Source organism: Tursiops truncatus, chromosome 1 (genome assembly GCF_011762595.2).
Source record: "Tursiops truncatus isolate mTurTru1 chromosome 1, mTurTru1.mat.Y, whole genome shotgun sequence".
Classification (NCBI taxonomy): domain Eukaryota; kingdom Metazoa; phylum Chordata; class Mammalia; order Artiodactyla; family Delphinidae; genus Tursiops; species Tursiops truncatus.
The window spans coordinates 76,256,337-76,278,731 of record NC_047034.1 but is presented as its reverse complement, the minus strand read 5'-3'; the positions used below and the strand labels follow the sequence as shown (position 1 = coordinate 76,278,731).

At 49.1% G+C, this 22,395-nt stretch overlaps 1 protein-coding gene across 3 annotated transcripts; it reads right to left on the bottom strand.

Moving 5' to 3' along the window:
* Positions 1-100: 100 nt before the first annotated feature.
* SV2A (synaptic vesicle glycoprotein 2A) lies at positions 101-22,281 on the bottom strand. Of its 3 annotated transcripts, XM_019919561.3 has the most exons (14): positions 14,165-22,281; positions 11,567-11,702; positions 9,449-10,418; positions 7,963-8,143; positions 6,989-7,140; positions 6,743-6,876; positions 5,988-6,077; positions 5,642-5,752; positions 5,365-5,453; positions 4,521-4,685; positions 4,177-4,310; positions 3,109-3,315; positions 2,357-2,516; positions 101-1,937 (listed from the first exon to the last, which is right to left on the bottom strand). In XM_019919561.3, the coding sequence occupies exons 3-14, from the start codon at positions 10,068-10,070 to the stop codon at positions 1,754-1,756; spliced, it is 2,229 nt and encodes a 742-aa protein (XP_019775120.1). In that variant the 5' UTR covers positions 10,071-10,418; positions 11,567-11,702; positions 14,165-22,281; the 3' UTR covers positions 101-1,753. The 3 variants fall into 3 exon arrangements, with proteins under 3 accessions (XP_019775120.1, XP_004315555.2, XP_073664386.1); XM_004315507.4 differs by lacking the exon at positions 11,567-11,702; XM_073808285.1 differs by lacking the exon at positions 14,165-22,281 and having other exon boundaries at positions 11,567-13,508.
* Between the last annotated feature and the right edge of the window lie 114 nt (positions 22,282-22,395).

Sequence of the window (22,395 nt, the reverse complement as noted above, 5' to 3'; positions counted from 1 at the left end):
TCAGTTTAGAGAGAGAGGAGTTGTTTTTCCATCTCACGTCTTCCCCTCCCAGGACTGTCTCAGAGTTGGACGTAGGTGAAGGCAAAGAAGCAGACATAGATTTTAAGGATTTGTTTCCTTTTTATTTTTCATCAATATTTTCATTTTTTACATCAACAGAGTTGGGTTTAGGGTTCCCCAGGAAAGTAAGGGAGATGGATGGGTCCCTCCAGGGGGTTGCAGGGGAGAGGGCTGCGTCCAGCAAGTGAAGGGTGAGGGAAGAGGGCACACACTCGTACACTGGGCACTGGAGAAGGCAGTCCTTTGAGCACAGACATCAAAGAGTTAAACAGTCACCACCTGGTTCATTGTTACAAAATGGGTGGGGGGCACCAGACGCGGCATGAGGAGGGTGAATTTGGATTTCCTTTTTTTATTGTTGTTTTCACTTTTTTCCTTTTAACTTTTAACATTTACAAACAGCTAAAAACTACGACACATCACAGCTACGGTGGGGGAAAGGGGGCACCAAAGAAAGCAGCCACACAGAGTAGGGTGGGGCAGGGGCAGCTTAGCCTACAGGGGCTGTCCTGTGGAAAGGGTGAGATGAGGAGACTGAGGCTTCTGGTCCCTGCATTAGGAGTCCCTGGCTTACTGCCTAACCTCTTCCCACTTTACAGGAGTTGCTGGGAAGGCCCCAGTTCCTGCCCCGCCCCAGCTCCTTGTGCTTTTGATCTGCTGGTTGGACCATATGACTGGTTTCTTTCCCTCCACTGCTCCCCTGCCTGTGAGGGGACAGGTTGGAGGTGGGAGGGCTTCTGTGCTGTGCCTGTCTGTGCTATAGTGGGTAGAGCCTCTCATTCCAGATGAGGCCTGTGCTTCTTGAGAGGAGGGGAGGAGATGGACCTTGTCAGGTGCCCTCAGCTCTCCCTAGACTGTGGGATTCTTATCCCAGCCTGGCCTAGGGCTCCTCCCACCCAGGCCCGGCACAGAAACAAGATTAGGGGAGGTACTGGGGGAGGCAGGGTTGTGTGTGTGTCCACTGAAGTTACCCTTGGCTTGTATCTGAGGACAGCATAACGACACCCCCACCTCACAGCACGCACACACACACACATAAATGTACACAAGCACTCACACACACAGTCCTGCTGAGCTGCCTCAGAACTTAATATATAAATAAATAAGAATCAGAAAGCTAATTTCATAAAATTCAGGCTTCTTACTTGTAGCCCAAATTGAGAAGGAAATGGAGGCTAGGGGGCTGAGGTTTATTGCTACTCCCCCAGCATCCAACAGGAGGCGTGAGAGGGCACTTTACGCGCTTACGACTCTAAGTTCTTTTGGTCCGTGGTCTACACTAGGCCCCTGCCGCCAGCATAGCCACACGCCTGTGCTTTCACCAGGGCCCAGGCAGAGGGAATGAGGGGGAAGGCAGGAAGCCTGTTCTAGAGTCCCAGGCGCCGGGAAGAGCAAGGGCCTCTCTCCAACACTGGGGAGAAGTGTGGGGCCAAGCCTTCTCTTGGGCAAAGTCACGGGTGGGAGGAGGTGGGGGACAGGGCTGCACCCCAAACCTGGGATGGAGGAGCCTTCCCTGTAGTCCCTGCCCACGGGGTCACGCACGTGCACACACATACACACGAACACACGGCTAAGACACCAAACGGGAGCGGGGAATGAGGGCTCTTTGTGGCCAGGATGGCAGGGCAGGGAAGGGGAAGAAGGAATTGTTGGTCTCACAGTGTGCCTGCCAGCCCCGAAGCCCCAGAGACTCTCACTGCAGCACCTGCCCCCGCGTCTCGGGCAGCTTCAGGGCCAGAGAACTACCAAGGGCAAGAGCAGCTGAGGCAAAGAGGATGGGGGCGGCCTTGGTGATTCCCACAAAGGATGTGAAGATGCTGATCCCCAGCACAGCTGCCAGCTTACACAGAGCATTCAGGAAGCCGAAGGCTGTGGTCCTGCTCAGGAGTCCCCCAGCGCAGCACGCAGGATGCAGGGGCCCGGCCCCGGAGGGAGACAAAGGGAAGAGGCATGGGAGGGTTTGTGGGGGAAGGGTGGGTAGGTGGGAAAGTGAAGGAGAGACGGCAGGCAGTGTCCAAGAGGAAGAGGAAAGATGGAGAGATTAGAGAGGTGAGGGATGCACATCAGGGAATACAGATAAATTGGGAGGCAAGGGGGAAAGGACACCAAAAAATTAAGTTAAGACTTCAAGGAGTGAATATAAAAGCTACCAACTTGTAGAGGAGAAACTCAAGGGGAATATGTACCCTTTTACCCCTAAAGATGCCTTTCCCAATCAGCCCCCTTCCTCACCCCTTTTCTGTCCTGTCCTGTGAGCACTAAACCTGCTGCCCTGCCCCTACCACACTCCAACTACCTCTTGTCCGAGGGGTAGAGTTCAACAGTCAACACGTCCAGCGCGTTCCAGGATGCAATGCTGACCCCCCCAAAAAGGCAGAGCAGAGCAATCATGGCTGACTCGCTGTTCCCAAAAGACAGGAAGAAGCAGGAGACACAGGACATCACGCTGGAGCCAGCTAGAGCCGGGGAAGGAGAAAGCAGCATGAGCCTGGCCACAGCCCACACTGTCCTGTCGACCAGCGTTGAGCGCAGCCCAGGATGAGACTCTCTTTTTGCCAAGGTACCCAAAAGAAAGGCTTTCCACTCATCCCCAACCTCCCTTAAAATTGTCTTATTAACAATTCAGTACCAACCATTTCTTCAGTGCAGGCTATGGGCCAAGCAACTTGATGGTTTACACGCATTGCTAATAAGGCAACCTCATGAGACAGGTACTATCATCACCGCCATGTTGCAGATGAGACAGCTGGGCTCATAGAGGTAAAGTGACTTGCCCAAGGTGGAGCTGAGATTCAAAACAGATGACCTCAAAGCCTGTGCCCTGAACTTGCTATTCTGCCTACCTCCTACCCCCAGAAGAGCTTCCCCACCAGACCCCTCCCTGTCCTGCAGCCACCCCCAAGCAGAAGACATGAGAGACAGAACCTTCTATCTTAGCTTCTGGCTAAGCTTTCCACAGACTAAGCTGAGAAGCCCAGTGACAGCCTTCCCCTTCCCCCAGCCCCCTAAACAGTTCCGACACACCACCAGCCAGCCTCCCCGCCTTACCAAGCATCCGGAGCCTGCCAATCTTGTCCATGAGCAGGGCAGACACAATGTTCCCAGGAAGCACAGCCAGCGTCCCCAAGAAGCTGACGAAATACACCATGTAGGCGCCTTCACCTGTCCCTGTCACGTCCAGTGGGCAGCCCTCCTTGTTGTGCAGGAATGTGCTGTTCACCAGACGGCTGTTCACAAACTTGTACTCAAACAAGTCTGGGGGCAAAGGCCAAGACAGGCGGACAGGGCAGATGTGAGAGGGAGGCTGCTACTGCTTATGCCCAGGGCTCTGCCTTTGAGGGGTTTAGCTGGGATGGCTCTCAGAATCATTCAGGACACTCATGGCAAAGCATCAGATAACATCACCATATGAACTAGAACTCTTTACAGCACAAAATGACCATAGTCTACCAAATGAAACAGTGTGGCTGGCTGTTTCCCAGTTTTCTCATTAACAGTGTCTGCTTCTTTCCCATTCATTCTTTTTGTCTGCTCTAGCTGACTACAAGCAGTAGCAGTGCCATGAATTTAGGATAAATTAATGAGCAAAATATTAAAAATCATTAAAAATCCTATCTATTATTTTTTCCTGCAAGGTGGAAAAACTCACCCAGTACTCCATTTAGAGGTGGGAAACCTCAGTCTAGCTCACAAAACCAGCCTTTCATGTGCATACAGTTTGAGAATCACTATTAAAGAAATGGATTAAGGCACTGACTCCCTTTTCTCCACCAAATATCCCTTTTATTGTTTTTCTGTTTCCCAAGGACACTGTTTTGAATGATTTTTGCCCTCTTCAAAAATGCATTAATATCACCACACTGAGCTGTTTCAATTCTAGCCAAAGGCAAAGAAACCTGCTGTTTTTGTCAGATGTTCTATTTATCACAGAAAAATGTTCAATTTCCATTAGATTTTTGTAATTATTGGTAGTAGCTAATAGGCCCCCATACCACCTCCAAGGCTCCAGAGAGCTCAGCTTGAGAACAGTGAGTTAGGAAATGAAGAAGGCTCCTTTCCCTGGCTCAAGATCCACCCAACCCTTTAGCCTGTCAGCCACTAGCCACCCCACCTTACCAGTGTTATAGAACACGGTGTTGATGAACGTGCAGTTGCGGAAGAAAGTGTTGCTGGATGTGACATCCTCGAAATAACACTCCTCAAATAGGGAGTCCTCAAAGGACACTGACTTCAGACGCAGCCCAATAAACCTGTAAGGCCAGGATGATGAGAGCCACTTTCCCCTCATCCTTAAACCCTCCTCCAAGACTCAGTTCCTTAGTGAAGTAACAGGAAGCTGCAGCGCTGAGGAGAACCACGGCTCCTTGCCCCCAAACACCTTGTCTCCAAATCCCCAGACTCACAAAGGAGGCAAAGGGTAGAAGGGGTGGAAGGAGTGAAGTGCAGAGGTCCCCACATACTTGTCATTGAAGTACTGTCCCCCTCGGTGGATCTGATTCTCCAGGGTGAAGTTAAAAGTCACATGCTCTACACGTTCCCCAGGGAACACTTTGGTGCGAGCTGCATAGTCCACTGCTTGGAGATGGCGGATCATGTCGGGAAACCAGACAGTCAGGCCATAGTAGCTGAAGAGTCAAGGGCAATGGAATCAGACAGGGCTCCAGCATCAGGGCCACGCAGTCCAGAAGGAGGGCGAAATAGAGGAGTCAGCTCATGTTAGGACCTTGCTCACCTCCCCAGCCTCATCTCCTGCCTCATCTCATCTTTCACCAATTGCTGTGGTTCTGGGGGACTTCAGGTTCTTCTAACCCTCCCACCATATTATTTCTTACCTCCCAGGCATTTGCTCTTCCTTCTGTTTAAAACAGTCTCCCCATCCCACCCTCAGCCTATCTAACTCCTATTCATCCTTTAGGACTTAGATCCCCTCCCCAGCCCACCCCAGATCTGGGCTGGAAAGCCTGCTCATGTGTTCCAGAAGCACTTCCCCCACCGTGGCACCCATCACACTGCTTTACAGCTAGTTTTCTCTAGCTCCTGGGCCAAAATGTAAACTCCATGAGGACTGGGACCACATCTATTCCATCGCATCAGAGTACCTGGCACAGAACAGAAATTAATACTGTTCAGCCTGTAATATAAGTTTGTTGGATTAATGAGTGAAGTATAGGGTGGAGGATAAGAGGGGCTCTGAAAAGCACCTTCCTCATTATTCATCCCCTTCACTTCCATTTTCTCCACCTCCCTCCCAACCCACAAACCATCACATCCCCCACATACCACCCGTCCCACCCACCTCCTCACCTGAACGACATGGTGAACCACACACCCATCATCATCAGAGTGATGCGGCGATATTCTGGACCAAAACAGGAGAGGAAATTCCCCCAAACCTAGGTGGAACAGGACAAAGCCAGACAGTGGCTGCCAGCCAGTAGTTTTAGCACCTAAAGATCCCCATTCTTCTGCCCTACCACCTCCCTTCAGTTCACGCATCACCCCCACACCCAGGCTCAAGCTCTGCCTTCCTCTCCATCTCTCCCACTCCCTTCTTTCTCTCCACCATCCCATACCCCATTACCTGCCCTCCCAGGCTCAAGGCCCGGACCCCCCAGCGCTGGTACCAGGTCCCTGTGTCTGACTGAATCTCAATCAACTCCTCCTCCTGATGAATTGTCTTAATGTGGGTTACCTAGGGTCAAGAGAAGGAGCGAGCAGTCACACAGTCTGTACTTTCCACCCCTTCCAGGTACCTCAGTTTCTCCCGCAGTAGCAAAATGGGAGGCAGGAGGTGGACATGATACCCTGAGGGATCTCGCTGAGGGAGAGTGTGGCCAGAGCTCCCTAGGAAGGTGGGTGGGGACTGCGGGAGGTATCCAAAGAGGGGCCAGGTGGGGGCTTGGAGGACTGAGGGGGCTGTGGCTTACTGAGAAGACTCGCTCAGGATGCCCCTTGGCTCGCATGTTGGTGTCATGGACCTGCTTCAGTACCATCCAGGCCTCATCATGTTTCCCGTTCTAGAGCCACAGACACAATCCCCACATCCAGGTTAGCCCCTCCCTGACCCAGGGTTATAGACCCCCTCCCTCAACCTGGCTTATGGAATCACAGGACACAAAAAGGCTCCTACCCCCAACCCCTATGTGCCCCTATGTGACCTATGGGCACATCCATCATCCACTCTGAAAGAGCCCAAGCGGGAGTACAGCAAGATATCATCAGACTTGGGTAAGAGTAGGGGGATCCAGGGTCCTAACCCAGGTCTTAGGGAATCCCCTGGTCCAATGGAAAGAGAAAACTGAAAACAAGGGAAATGATGATGGTGGGCAAGGATGTAGTCAGAGAAGGGGCAGCATCCTAACCCTGCTGGATCAAGATAAAGTTGGAGGGGGAAGGAGTAGGCAGTAGATCCTCTTTTGAACTGTAAAGTCAGGGCCAGGGCCAGGACCTCTGCCTGCAAAACCTTAAGCCACCCATGGTTGAGCAGGTCCCATGGTTTCTCCACCCACAGAACTCCTCTGGAAACACATTCTAAGACAAAGGAAGCAAGATAAAGTCCCCCAGACCTTGGACCCTGTGAGGAAGGAAAGCAGCCACATAGGACCAAACCAAACCCACAGTGGGTGTTTGAATACAGGAGCCCCTGCTGCCCTTCCCCCAGGCCAGCCCCCGCCGCATTCACCTCCAGGAAGAAACGGGGGCTCTCTGGCTGTGTGGTCAGAGCCCCAATGGCAAACACAGAAGGAAAGGCGCAGACGAGGACAAAGACCCTCCAGCTGTGGAACTGGTAAGCGGACCCCATCTGAAAGCTCCACCCTGGCAGGGACAGAGTCACAGCATCAGCAGAGAGGCCAGAGGCTGGAAGGTCCTACCACAGGGAGCACAGGAGAGGAGGGAGTCTGGGGTGCATCTTCTGGGGGCTGCTCACCGTAGTGGGGGATGATGGCCCAAGCCATAGCAGCTGCGTACACTCCACCAATCATCCAAAACATGCAGAGCCAGCTCAAATGCTCCCCACGTTTCTCCTGGGCCAGAAACTCCGAAAAATAGGAGAAGACGATGGGGATGGACCCTCCAATCCTGGAGGGCATTGCAAGAATCCAGCATTGGAAAATGGCCATATTCTTGATCCCCTCCCTGCCCCACTGCTCTGGATCCCCAAGTCCCTTTCATCTTCCGGACCTTTTAAAGAGACTCTTTCTCACACGTGCCCTATAAGCTCCCTCACCACCAGCCATCAAGCACTCATCCTTGGGAATCTGGAAAACAGGCAGGCAGGTCTCGGGGAATGGGAAGGAACAAACATTGAATGTTGAAGATGACTACAGAGTTGGAAGGGAGGGAATATAATTACAGAAAAGAAGGGAAATCCCCAAAGGAAAAAGAGCAAAGAGGCAACTGAGGGCACATATATGGGAGCAGGCCAGAAAAGAGCTTGGAGACAATGCAGAGAGTACATGCAGGTGGCTGAGGAAGTGTAGGAGTTGGGTGGGTCAGGACTTCAGAGTTCTGGCAGGTGGGGGTATTGACAAGGTCTGTTACTGAATGTAGGAAATATTTAGACTCTGGGAAGGGGATAACTCAAGGGTCCACAGGTACCCAGGGGTGAAGCTGAGACCCACTAGGCCTCTTCATGGAGCCAGGCTCAGAATGGAACTAAAGCATAGGGTGGAAGACTCAGGAGTGAACCACACATGGAATGGCATTCTGGACAGGCAGTAGACAGGTCCTGGACAGGGAGAAGCTGGCCTGAAGATGGTGGGAAGAGGAAGGAATTCATTCATTCAACTCACACATATTTGAGGTGCATCTGGTGTGCCTGGCACTGTGCTGGGCCCTAGAGATACAACAGTGACCAAGACCCAGCCCTGCTCTCCAGGGGCTTAGGAAGTGGACACTCACCCGACGCCAGAAAGGAGGCGGCAGAAAAGGAAAGTGCCATAACCCTGGACGAAAGATGAGAAAAAGGCGAAGACGCTGTTGACTGAGAGCGATATGAGCAGACATTGTCTTCGACCCAGCCGATCAGCCAGCCCTCCCCAGAGGAAGGCTCCCACCATCATGCCCAGGTAGACAATGAGGCCTGGAAGGAGGAAAACAGGGGCAGAAGGGGTATGAGCAGACACATTTCAATTCTTCCACTTGCCAAATATTTAAATGAGCTGAAACTGCAGGAGCATGGATGGAGGATCTGAAGGACCTCTAGAAGCTAAGTCTACCCAGAGATGAGAGCAAGTGAGAGAAGATGAATTATGTGAGCAAAAATGGAAGGCCATCTCTGCAGGCCAGGGGTTCAAAGGCAGGGATGCAGGTATGGGAGATCCCTAGAATTCTCCTCTTTCTTTCCCTCATTCCTTCTTGCTCGCTCTTACTTCTCACTCTCTTGCTGTCACGCACACACATGTACACGCACACACATACATGACACCCCCATCTCTGGCTTGCCTGGAATGAGGAATGGATCTGCCTAGATTCTCAGACCCTCCCAGGGTCCCCTCTATTCTCTCTGCCGTGATGCCCTCAAAGCAGCAAGACGTGTCTCTTATGTTTCCTGGGAAAGAAGCTCCATTGCTTCAATCTTCCCAGGAAATCCCATGCACAAAATCCATCCTTTACTCTTTCCAGCTCCAATACTTCTGGTCCTAAAACTCTCCTGTTTCTTACTTCCTTCATAAAATCAGAGTTGGAATTGATCTTAAAAGTCATCTACTCCAAACTCCACATTTTACCCAGGCCCAAGCCAAGCCCCAGGGAGAAGGGAACTGCCCAAGATCTCACGGCAACTTGGCGACAGAGCAAGACCTGATCCCTTCTGAGTGAATCTAGGGGACTTCCTCCCTCTGGGTCCCCATCAGGAAGGGCCATTAAAGACCAATCGCTGGCCCCTGAACACTCCCAAGGCTAACCAAGAGCAAGTGTGACCAGCTTCTCTGGCTGAAGGCCGAGGATTCTTCCCCTCCCCCGACCACCCCAAACTGACTCTCCTCATGTAAACCAAGGAATTTGGATACTGACTTCTTGTTCCCCGCCAAAGGGGAATGGATCAGGATAACAAGAGGGAAGGCTCTGAAGAAACATTAAATGGGGGCCCATCCCACCATGGCCACCTCCCGCAGAACTAAGCAGACCACCACCCAACCACTGGCCCAAGCCCCAGCCCAGCTGCCCTCCCTCAGGCCTCTCTTGCATAAGCAACCTCACCATGACCCAACCCCCAGAGGAGGGGGTGGGGGTGGAGAGTTTGCAGAGGAACCCTGAACCCTCTGGGGACATCTTGGGAGCAGGGTCCTTGGGAGCCCAGTGGTGAGGACAGGAGCAGTTCTCAGGAACAGGAGTGTTTCCAGAGTTTGGGGCAGGACGGGGCTAGAGTGTTCGTTGAGAATCTTACCCAGCATGCCTTTGTTGGAGTCAGACAGGCACATGTCTTTCTCAGCACTGGGCAGCACGAAGCCCACCACAAAGACCTCGACACCATCAGCCATCAGCGCCAGACCAAGCACGAAATACAGTGTCCACTGGAAGCGGCCATGGCCACACTCCCGTAGGATGGCTTCATACTGCTGGGCCAGTTCTTCCCGTTCTTTCCGCCGCTGTGCCTCTCCCCGGCCCCCAGGGGGGCCCTCTCCATCACCCAAGCCCCCCCTCACTCCAGCCAGGGGTGCCCCATCTGCCATCCGCTCGCCTTTGCCCCCAGACTCTGCACGGGGGATGCCCTGATATTCCCCTTCATAGATCTCATCATCCTCGTCATGGCCCTCAGTGGCATCACTAGATGCGCCACCTTCCTCCTCATCCTGGGCCCCTTCCCCGCGGTAATAGCCGTCAGCAGTGGCAGGGAAGTCATCATCATCGTCCTCCTCCTCAAAGCGGGAGTAGGATCTCCGGGAATATTCATCCTGGACTCTGTCCAAGCCCTTCACCACCTTCTTGGCTGCGTGCTTCTTGACTTCCTTGGCAATGTCTTTGGCCCCACGGATGAAAGCTGCCCGGTCTCTGAAACCCTCTTCCATGATGGGGCTTTGGGAATACTTCACCAGATTTCCTACACTCCTTATTCAGATTTTGCTCAAGGACTTGTGGAGTCAGAAAGACCCCGTCCCCCTGTTACTTAGATGAAGTGTGTTCGAGTATCTTTGGGCACAGAATAGGAGAATATAGGGCTTGGCCAGTGTGTGTTTAGGAGGGGAGAGGAGGGAGAGGAGCTTTGGCCCACACCCACTTCAGTTGGGTGCATTGGGAAGGGAGAAGGGGAGAGGGGGAACAGGAAGGGGAGGGGGAGCCAGGTTGCGGAGGCTAAGCTGGGGAGCCAGGATAACTCAGAAAAGGCTGCTACTTCTCTTCCAGGAGCTTCTGGAGATCTAGAAAAAAATAAGAGGGAGAAAAAGGAGGTTGTGAGGTGTAAGACACTGAAGAAGGCCAACAAAGAGCTCCTGCTGACACAGAGCCCCACCTGGGCCATGTGTTACAGAGATGGTCTCCTTGCCTCAAGTCCCACTCGGTAAAAAGGGATGACTACCTGGGCCTACTACGGGCCATTCAGTATAAGCCCCCTTACTTTGACCTTGGAGACTAGACCCATGGGATTTGCTCCAGAGTTACAGTCATCGACCCAGAGCCCTTCTCACGACCCCCTGCCCCCCATCAAGATCAGACCTTTTGCTTTACCACCAACCTGCCAAGAACACCAGAGGAAATAGAGAAACCAGAACTCCCTACTCCAGTCTGGTCTGGGTTTCTTACTGGGGGTGGAGCTTGGGGAGAAGGTAGAGAAGGAGCACTGAGTCCTCCAACCTGTTGCCTTCAGCCCACGGATGGCATCTGAAGGTGGGGCTTCCACAGTCCTTCCCTCGGGTTTCATGTTTACAGGCCTCACAGGGAGGGGTCTTCTCCCAACATAGCTCAGTGGGTGAAAGCTCAGCTTCCAGAGTCAGACACACTTGGGTTTGACTTCCTGCTTCAGCACTTACTAGCTAAGTGACCATGGGCATGTCTCTGAACCTCCAAACCTTAGTTACCTCTTATTTAAGCAGGGAAAAGTAAGGATTAAATGACATAATGTGTGTAAGCTCTTTACCATAATACCTGGCACGTAAAAATTGATGAATAAATATTAGTTATTACGCTTCACAGTGATAATAATGTACGGAGATGCCCTCTACTCCTTCATAAGATGCCAGAACAAAAGCCCTGTGGGTGCTCCTAAGGGTGAGCAACAGAAAGGGATACTGGCAAGGAGAAAGCTGGTTCAGTGCAAAGCACATGACAGTTACACGACGTAAGTTGAAATCCCAGCTCTGCCATTTACTAACTGATCTTGAGAAGGTCACTTAACATCTCTAAGCCTCAGAGTCCTTATATTTAAATTGGGGATAACAATCTCTATTTCTCCAAGTTGATGTGAGAATTTAATCTCACAACAGACATTCTATTAGTTTCCTTCCTTCCTATTAGATTGAAAAATGTGAAAGAAGCGGCAAGCAGCAAGGGCAAAGCAGGGGAGTCATACTTGGATGCTACTGTATCCTCCCAAAACAGAGTCCCAAGACCCCTCTGTCTGTGTGCAAACGAATTCCAGCAGCTGGACCCACACTGTCTCCCTCCAGACAAACAATGGAAGACTCACAAAAAGGGAGATCCGGAACCTAAGGTCATGGAAAAAAAGGCAGATCAAAATCTAAGAAAGAGGTGATGACTGGCTATTGCCACCTTCCTTCAGGATGTCATAAATAGGCCCCCATTTCACTAGTGGGGGTGGGAGTGGAAATGACTGATCAAACACATACATTTCCAACATGGGGGTCTAAGGTCTATAGTTGCACCTCATTCCCCCATGGCCTCCCTTCCTAATCCCCCTTAATCCTTTCTGCTCCTCCTCCAGGAGTCAAGGAAAAGGGAGTCCATAAATACCGCATTGCGTAGGAGGCTGATGTAGAAGGAAGGGGGCCTTGGACCTCCCCACCATAAAAGTCACCCTCCAGAGGCAGGCATAGGAGAACCCCCTCTTCCTTCATAGAAGCAGAGGAAGCAGGACTAGATTCTGATCAGAGATCATTCCCCTAAAAACATCCTGCCTCCTTCTGCTCCCACCCATCCAGGGCCCTCATTAAATATCACACACACACACACACACACACACACACACACACACACACACACACAGACACACACACACACAGACACACACACACACACACACACACAGACACACACACACACACACACACACACACACGGTGGCCCTGGCAAAGAGGGTAAGTAATGCTATGTAGTTCAGAAAGAAGCACTGGCAAGCAGAGTCCTACCCCTCAGGTCAGATGTGGGCACTGGACCACGATGACCAGAACCAGTGACCCCTACATCACCTTCTTTTCTTTGCAGTTCAACCCAAACCATCCCCCATGAAAGAAAGGGAACAGTGGAATCCCCTTCGTGCATGCAATTTGCTTGCCTCTCCTTTCTTTCCCAACTAGAATCTCCCTCCAAACCCTGAAGGAGGCAGATGGACCCACCAGGAGCCATGCCCCTTGTTTGTTAACACTATCCACCCCTGAGAGGTACGGGAAGGGTAGAGAAGGCCCCCAGAGCCTCAGCAGAATATGATGGCTCAACAGCCAGCTCCCCCAGGGCCAACAAGCCCAGGAGGTCAGGATGGACAGAAGGAAGACAAATTCTTTGAGCTGGTGAGGAAGTGGTGTTATTTTTAGCCCCCAAAGCAGCACAGGGTGGCTAAGCCTGTGGGAGAGGAGACAGGACTCGGAGAGGTGGGGGTTAAAGGAGACAAGATTCAGGGTTACAGGGCCCTTTAAGGTTGGCTGACTTCACCTGACCGGAAAATGTGCCCAGGAGATTTTCTGCAGAGGATGGAGGGGCGGGGAGACTCTGAGCAAAAGCTTCCTTTCAGGATAACTGAATCAGCCCTGGATAAGTGGAGGAGGGTCCAGAAGCCCCCTCCCCCCCATCAAAACCCCTGACTTTGGAAGCCACCTGGATTTCCCAACCTACCCTAGCCCAGGTGACAAGGTCATCAAGAAGCAGTCACTTATCAAAACATCCATGGAGGGGGAGGCTCTGGAGCACCCCTCCCCATTACAGCTGGGTGACTGAGCCTCGGTCCCCACCCCAGGACAGCCAAGGCTGCACCTCCCCTCCCTACATGCTACCCTAGGGTTAGGAAGATGGAGTATCTGAGGGAAGAAGATCAAGGTGTCAGCTGAGAATGCCCAAGACGGAATACGGAAAGGCAGGGGCGCAGGGGGAGAACTCCACGCGCACACGCGCAGAGACTGCACCTGCCATCATCTGCGGTGACCGTCCCCATCCCACTCCGCTCTGGTGTAAGAGACGAGCCCCTAGAACTGACTGAACCGATTCTCTGAGCGCCTCCCCTCACCCTTGATTCTGCTGCTGGACGAGGGCCTACTCAACACCCCTTCCCCCTCACCCCGGAGCAACTGCCTCCATCCCCCGCCATCCGTGCCCCTCAGCCTATTCATCTACCACCTCTACCTACCCAGCGCTTCCGTTCATCATTCCCTTCCCTCCCTCCTTCTCCTGCCCTTCCTCCAAACCCCCCCCCCCCCCCCCCCGCCGCCCGCGCAACCCGAGTCCAGGCGCACCGACTGAGGTAGCATCCATTCTCTGGCCCCAGCCAAGGTCATTTATCACTCATGGGGGGAGGCAAGGAGGCGGGGGAAGATGAGTTGGGAATTGGAGTTTGAAGGAACCCTGTTCCACCTTACAACCCCCATCCCGTTAATATCTGAGGAGGGTAGTAGACACTTGGTTAAGGTAGAGAAAAACACCCCTCCTCCCTATATATACGTAAATATATGAGATATATATATATATATATATATATATACACACACACACACACACGCACACACACACACATACAGACAATGTTTTTTTTCTCTCCTTCTCTGATCAGCACAGCAACCACAATAAACGTCCATTCAAACCACCACCAATTCCCTCAGCCTTAAAGAGGGACGGTCACCCTTCCCACAAGCAAAGCATCGGAGGATAAAATGGCTGCAAGGCAAGGCGAGGATGCTTCTGCCCGGGGCGGGGTGGAGCCGAGAGACTGAGAGAGGGGTCTTACCTGGGCTGGGTCCCCCGGATAAGGGAGTCCGGGCGGGGGTCCCGGCCTTGGGGCTGGCGGCAGCGGCGACTGCTCCGGGTACCAGGGGAAGCGGCAGCGCAGACCTGCCCCCCAGCAGGCTCCGGCCCCGCCTCCGCCCTCCCCCTCCACCCCCCAGTGCCACTGAGCATCGGGAGAGACCATTGTTGGGGGGGGGGGGGGGGGGAAGAAGAAAAGAGGATGGGGAGGGACTCGGGGCTCCGCGGAGAAGTGTTGACGGGGCTAGCGGGGCTGTCACAGGGACAGCTGGAGATGACACACAGACCCTTCTAGTTAAAGACTAAAGGATCTAAGGAAAGTAAAACTGGTATCAGGGAGGCAAGTGGGAAGACAAAAAAAGGAGATGGTGAGCGAGGAAGCCCCTTCTTCAGCGGCCCAATCCCAGAATGGCAGGACCGACGAATTTCAGGGGCTCTCTCTTCCTTCAGATCGCCTCCCTTCCCCTTCCTCACGGTTCCTAGCCAAACTCCTTTGCACAACCCTCTCCTAAATCCGGAGTGCTCACACTTAAAGTTTACCTGGCTGTTTTAGAGGAAGCAGGAATAACAAGGTGTGGTTTCTATCCCAAACTGCCAGAGGCAGAAACTCCTGGATCCCTGCCATCTCCTTCCAGAAAGTCCAGATTATTTATTTCCAATGCAGACCTCCCTGTCCTCCATTCTGCTGGCGACAGCAGAGTTTGGAGAAGCTGAAGCGGTTTAACAGGCCTGACCAAGTGGGCATCTCCCTTTCCATTTATTTGCTCCAATGACTTAAAAAAGAACTTCCTCAGTACTCTTCCCCACTTTCTTACTACACACACACACTTCACACTTCTGCTTCCAGGGCAAGAAGGAGTGAATTGGTTTCAATTCTTTCCTTTATCTTTCCTTTGCCCCTGTACCAGTAACCTGGGCTTAGAGATCCAAGTCATACCACTTGGTGAAATCTTTGCTCCAGAGTGCGGGAGCAGGGTGCTTTGGGGATGTTCATACTGAATGTGTCTACCTATTCTAGGTAAGGTCTTGGGTTATCTACACAGAACACTGACCAGGGGCTCTGACTTGGGTTCTCACTTCCAATAAGCTATGGGCTCTTGGTCCAGTTCTCTGCCTCTCTGAACCTCAGTTTTCTCATCTGGAAAATGAGGGTCTTGGACTAGATGCTGTATCGGATCCCTTTTATATTTAATAGTATGTGATTCTGTTCTCCTAAACATGGAGGTTTCAAAATGCTGGGATATGTTACATGGAGAGGGCTGGCAGGCTGTGTCCCAAGCAACCTGACAGATGGCATTTGTGGTGTTGAATTTACCACTGACAAGGATGTGGGCCTTTGGAGTTTCGCATACTCCAAAGCTACATCTTGGAAATACTGTTTTTTGCCAACAAACTTTATAATTTACTAAAATATAAAACCATAATACATAAGCATAATTTACAGTGAGAAATTTAACTGTCACTCAGACTGAAGAAAAACTCATGTCTGCCTGTCCAGCACATTTTCTCCCTTAAATCAAATCAGAATAATAATGTCAACATATAAATGCACAATGACATAACTGAACAGGAGTAGTTGTATCTTTAATGGCATCTGGCCATCCCCAGCAAGGAGTCGTGCCAATGGGTTCAGAAAACTCTTCTTTGGCTACGGTTCTCCACCCCTATCTCTTAAGCTATGGGCAGCCTTGCCAATGCTCCTGGACTACTCTAACTCTGCTAGTTAAGGCACTCTTTCCAGGATGGCTCTTGGAAAGGCTGTGCCCACGTGGGCCTCATGGACTCTCCCTTTACTGGCTAGCATTCACTGCTGACCTCTCTTCAGGTTGACATATTCCTTATTGAAATACGTTAATATTTTCAATTAGGTCATAGCCAAGTCCTGCTGGCAGGGAGCCATCTCTTCTCTTTAAGGTTACTTTGCATACTCTCTACTTACCCATTACTAAAATAGAAATCTTGTACTCTTAGAGAGAAAGGTTGTATATACGTTTCAAGTTCTGAGGAAAGACCATCATTTTTCCCTAGAACCAAGGACCCATGCACCTCACCAGCTACTCCTTCACAGGCCCCTTTTCTGGGTCCATTAACATTAGAGTTCCTTAGGGGCTCAGTCCCGGGCCTGTCTCTGCGTCCACCTACTCTCTCTTCTCCTTGATCACTTCAGGTAGACCCAGGACCTTAATGCTGCCTATATGCTATTAATTCCCACATTTCTATCTCCAGTCCAGACCTTTCCACCAAACTCAGAATCACCATCTGTCAATTCAACATCATCACATGGGTATCTAAAAACCATCTCAAACCTAACAGACCATAAACAAACTTCTGAACGAGTTCCTCATCTTTTTACCAAGGTGTTCAGGCCAAAAACCTTACAGTCATCCTTGTTTCCTTTCTTTCTCTTATCCCTACATCAGCAAGTCTGGTTGGCCCTACCTTCAAAATCTATTCTGTATCTACCACTTCTCCACCACTGCCTTAGTCTAAGCCACCATCATCTCCTTCCTTAGCTACTGCAACAGCCTCCTAACTGGTTTCCCTACTTCCAATCTTGCTTACTTAAAACCCATTATTCTCAGCAGTCAGGGTGATCCTTTAAAAATAAATCAAATCTGATCCAACAAATATGCTCCCAAGAGAAATGAGTGCGTATGTCCCATAAAAAGACAAGTATTTTTATAGCAGCTTTATCCATAATAGTCAAAAACTTCAAATGTCTATCAGCCAAAGAATGGTTAAACCTGGATAAACAAATTGTGGCAGCCAAAGAATGGTTAAACCTGGATAAACAAACTGTGGTATATTCATATAGGAAATACTATGTAACAAACTTAAAAGACAGAACTATTATATACAACTGCATAAAAAGATCTCACAAAATATTGAACAAAAGAAGCCAGGGCTTCCCTGGTGGCGCAGTGGTTGAGAGTCTGCCTGCCGATGCAGGGGACGCGGGTTCATGCCCCAGTCCGGGAGGATCCCTCGTGCCGCAGAGCAGCTGGGCCTGTGAGCCATGGCCGCTGAGCCTGCGCATCCGGAGCCTGTGCTCTACAGCGGGAGAGGCCACAACAGTGAGAGGCCCGTGTACCGCAAAAAAAAAAAAAAAAAAAAAAAAAAACCAGACCAAGAGTACATACTTTATTATTTCATTTATGTAAAGTTCAAGAAAAAGCAAATTAATCTACTGTGAGAGAAAATAGTGGTTACATGGTGGGAATGTGCTACATTTAAACCTAAATGGTGGCTAAAACGGTGCATACAGATGTAAAAATACACTTAAGATCTGTGTGTCTTTCTGAATGTATTTTATACTGCAAATTTTTAAAAAAAGCTTTAATGAGATTTTTCATTCTCCTTTCCTCAGATCCTCCAATGCTTCCCATTATACTAAAAATTAAATCCAAACTCCTAACCAAGATCTAAAAAGCTGTGCATGTTCTGGCCCCTACCTGCTCCCTCCAACCCTCTTTCCTAGGTCTCTCCCAGGCTTCAACTCTGCTTTACCTTCACTGGTCTCCCTGCTGTGCCTCCAACATGCCCACATCTGAGGACCTGGGCACTGGGAGTCCTGCTGCCACTGCTGGGAACTAGTCTAGACTTGCTCTTACCTCCCCCCACCAGACAGCTCTCCTCCACAAATGGCTTAAATTGGGTGTGGGAAATAAAATTATGGAGCAGAAGGTGATCAATAAGTGTACAGTAATCATGGTTAACATTGTTAGAGCATTTACCTGACTTGGGCACTTTTCTGACCAGTTACATTGATTAACTCACCCCACCTCCTCATTAACCTATGAGATGATCACCATTTACAGATGAAATTGAGGCACTGATTAGTTAAGTAGTAACTTGATATAATCACACAACTCAAAAGTGGCAAAACTAGGATTTGAACCAAGGCAATATAGATGCAGAGCTCTTATTCATTTTAAATGCATCCATTTTAAGTGTATAGTTCCATGTGTTTTAACAAATGTATACACCCATGTAAGCAACCTTTTGATCAAGATAAAGAACATTGCCCCTAAAAGTTCCCTTGTGCCCTTCTGTGGTCAATCTCCCCATCCTTGGCAACCACTAATCTCCTTTCTGTCACCGTAGATTAGATTTGTCTATTCTAGAGTTTTATATAAGTAGATTCATACAGTATATAGGTCTCTGGCTTCATAGCTCTGGGTTTCAGAGCTTTCCAGGGTTTTTAACCACTGCCTTATACTACTTCGTGGTGTAGCTTCTTTCACCACTTACCTATCAAACTGGCTACTCCTCAGGACTTCCCTGGCAGTCCAGTGGTTAAGACTCTGTGCTTCCACTGCAGGGAGCACGGGTTCGATCCCTGGTCAGGGAACTAAAGATCCCACATGCTGTGTGGCATGCCAAAAAAAGTTTTTTTAAATGGCTACTCCTCAACATCAGCCACCCATCTATATCCTATCGCTGCTTTTACGCACGCCACTCCAAGCACACGAGATTGTCAGAATGGGGAGTGTAAAGAGGGACAAAACAAGCTCAGTGACAGCCCCTCTAAGATACCATAAAGTTCCAGTGAGAGAGGCTAACAAGTGAAGCACCAAAATTCCTATCCTTGAAGAGCTTATAATCCAGTTAAAGAGAGGGGATAGCTTATATATAAAGCCAATAAGTCGCAAAGCAAAAAATTCATTCATTCAACAAGGACTTATTCAGTAAATATAAAATAGTATAATGTGACTAAGCAATTGGCTCTGGAGTTCAGACAGATCTTACTTCATCTACCACTTCTTAGTATGTGACCTTGGTCAAGTAAATTAGTATCAGTTTCCTGATCTTAAAATTGGCATAACAGCAAAATCTACCTAAGGGGTTGTTTTGAGGATTAATTGAGATAATGCATACAAAACACTTAGTACAGTACCTGGCACATAGTAAAAGTTCAATAAATATTAGCCATTATTTTTACAATTATTGTATATGTTAGGCACCTTTCAACACTCTCGGGAGATACAGATTAACAGAATGAGATTCATTAAAGGTTCTTAAGGGATTCAGTTTAGTGCAGGGATACTTAGACCGGGATCCATGAAACTTCTGGAATTTTTGCTTCAGGATATTGGATATATATGCATGTATGTATTTTTTCTTGGGTAGGGTCCACAGCTTTTGTCATATTCTCAAAGGACTGTCCCATGACCTACAAAACACTGAGAACCCATCGTCTGGAGCATGCATTCTCAATGGGGGTGGTATCGCCCCCCCCACACACAAGAAGTCAAAAATTGGTTCAGGGATGGGAATCTTAGATATGACAATGCTTATGTCCTTCCAAAGGGCCATAGTACATATGCAGAGACACAGAATATTGGTGATATTAAAATTTCATGCATAGGGGGAGGGCAATTAGGAAAAAATGTCAGAGGATGGGCAAACACTAAAAAACAAACAGATGTGCAAACTGAAGTACCTAAGTGTACAAGCAATACTAGCTCTGTTCAGAGAATTGCTGAGTACTAAAGTCTGAAAGAACCAGAGGGTGGAGAGATAAAGGAGAGTTTAGGGGAGTCAAACTCAGTGAGTAGTGGAGGCACTCAAGAATCACTGAACGAAGAAAAGCTCAGAGATTCTGAGAATGAATATCTGAGAAAAAAAGTGGCTCCAAAGAGAGAAGTAGGGAATTCAGCAAAGGCACTAATTTATTCTATGGTGTGAATTCATCAACACGATATCAGATAACAGCAGAAAATACCGCATAGGGGGAGTTCCCTGGTGGCCTAGTGGTTAGGATTCTGGGCTTCCACTGCCGTGGCCCAGGTTCAATCCCTGGCCGGGGAAGTGAGATCTCAGAAGAGTCCATTCATTTGATAGGTAACCTGAAGACAGAAAGGACACAGAGACTGAAAAAACCCTCCCACCACCTGGGGCTGCTTCAGTGCTGTGCCGGGTTCCAAGTGCTCCTGGGACCTCAGCTTATGACCACATACAGCAGAACTCTGAAATTACGAGGTCAGTTTGTCCCATTATGACTCAGAAGACCGGCATCCAGTCATGATGTGAAATATCACATCTAATCTTCCAAGTTTTTTTTTGGCTGCACCATGCCGCATGCGGGATCTTAGTTCCCCAACCAGGTATCGAACCCATGCCCCCTACAGTGGAAGCGGAAAGTCTTAACCACTGGACCACCAGAGAAGTCCTTCCCCCAAGCTTTTGACATATGGAATCAGACATCCACTAGACGACCCAACCTGCATATCTCACAACACCCCTCAAAGTTGGCATATCCAAAACTGAACCTATCGTTTTTATCCTGCCCCCCTAAATTCTTCCTGCTGCATACTCTCATCCTTCATGCCACCCTCCCCTTCATTCACTGTATCCTATCTAATACCAAGTCCTAATTTGCCTTTTAAATATCTCCCCACTGCATCTCTCCCTTTTCTTCCCTACTTGTCACAGCCCTCATTTAGCCCTCATCTCTCACCTGAATTGTTGCCAGATGCATAACTTGTTACCTTGCCCCCAGTCTTCATCTCCCCCATATCTACTTTCTACAGTGCAACCATGGTTCTAAAACACCAATTTGTCATCCCCTTGCTTAAATCCCTACTGTGGCTTCCCATCATGGATAGCAACTTCCCAACCAGTGTGCCTTGACAATGATGCTCAGTTATTAATTCCCTCAGCACTCTGGACTGCTAGGCAGGGCCTGGGATCGCTAGAATTCTTAAGCCAATAGCCTCAAGCCTAAAGAACCCTCCTCTCTTTACCTCAGTGTGTTGCTTGAAATGGTTCTGTGCCCTGATGTGAAAAAGGGCTGAGAAGCACTGATCTTTGGGAGCTCCCTAACTGGCTCTGACCTCATCCCACCTCCAGCACAGAACAGTGTTATTAGCTTTAGCGAATTATATACCATGTTACTCGTCAATCTCTGCTTCTGCTCAGAAACATCCCATCCACCTGGAATGAGCTTCCCTTCATCTTTGTCTGAGAAGCTTCTAACCTTCCTTTAAGATTATATTCAAGTATCACTTTTTTTCCAGGAAGTTTTCATGCCAGGACTTCCATGCCAGGTTAGATACCCTTCCTTACGCTCCCCAAAATATTTTGTTTCCTATGTGCCAGTCTACCCCCTCGGTAATGATCAGACAGCAGAACCACCTTGCTCATCTTTGCATCTTCAGCGGCCACCAGCATGGAGCCCTTGTATGTACGTTACATGAATGAGAACGATGCAAGAGAACGAGAGAGCTAGGCTCACCTTTTCTTTCCTAGAGTTTAGTTCGTGGTTACGTAAGAGCTTCAGAGAAGGGGGTGATATAACAGGATTAAATGTGGCAAAGAACAGAATAGGCCATTGGATTCGGTCTAGTTACTGCTCTAGTTACTGAAAGTCTGAGCACAGATTTAAATATGATGGAAATCAGGTCTGGAAGGACTGAGAATGAGGAAAAAATAGGAATAAGATACAAATCCCTTACCCAAGATACCTGGTGGTATGAAGAATGAAAGAAAATGACGGCTTACTGAGTTCCTACTGTCCCATTTCAATTGTTTTGCAATCATTTAAGACATTTATATGGTTCCAAAGAAAGCCACATTAACATAGTACACTCGGAGAAATCCAGTTTCCTCCATATCCCTTCCCTTCCCCCAGTGGTAACAACTTCCATTAGTTTTTGGTTTATCCTTCCATTTTTAAAATATAGACAAATGTATATATTACGTGTCACCCCTTAGATAAGGAAACACACTATACATTGTGTTCTGTGTGTTAGTTTCCTCACTTAACATATCCTGGAGCTCTCTCCAAACAGTATGTAGAGTCTCCCTCATTCCTTTTTTACTGCTGCTCAGTACTCTACTGTATAGATTTACCAGTTTATTCCACCATTCCCTTACTGATGGATACATGAGTTGTTTCCAATCTACTGGTATTACAAATAGTGCTGCAATGAATAGCTTTGTGTATGTTACTTTATATTTTTGCCATCATATCTCCAGGAACTTTACTTCTGTTCTCACTTAATACTCACAATAACCGATGCCATGGATACTGGGTCTCCATCTTATGTATAAGCTTGATGTAAGGAAACAGCTGCTGTAGTACACAGCAGTCCAGCAACTGCAACAGCACATTACAGAGTAAGCCCTTAAAACATGGAATAAACACCCTCACTCCTACCTTACCATTCTTCTCCCAATATACGTCTCTTCTTAGAGAAAAAGAAGTTATTT

What these genes read in the sequence shown, in the direction of transcription:
- SV2A (XM_019919561.3), bottom strand. Translation starts at nt 10,070, where the DNA reads ATGGAAGAGGGTTTCAGAGACCGGGCAGCTTTCATCCGTGGGGCCAAA. An exon ending in CACCGTGTTCTATAACACTG is followed by an intron (nt 3,316 to 4,176) that starts GTAAGGTGGGGT and finishes CTTTGCCCCCAG; the next exon opens with ACTTGTTTGAGTACAAGTTT. An exon ending in TGGCAGGCTCCGGATGCTTG is followed by an intron (nt 2,517 to 3,108) that starts GTAAGGCGGGGA and finishes CCCCGGCTCTAG; the next exon opens with CTGGCTCCAGCGTGATGTCC.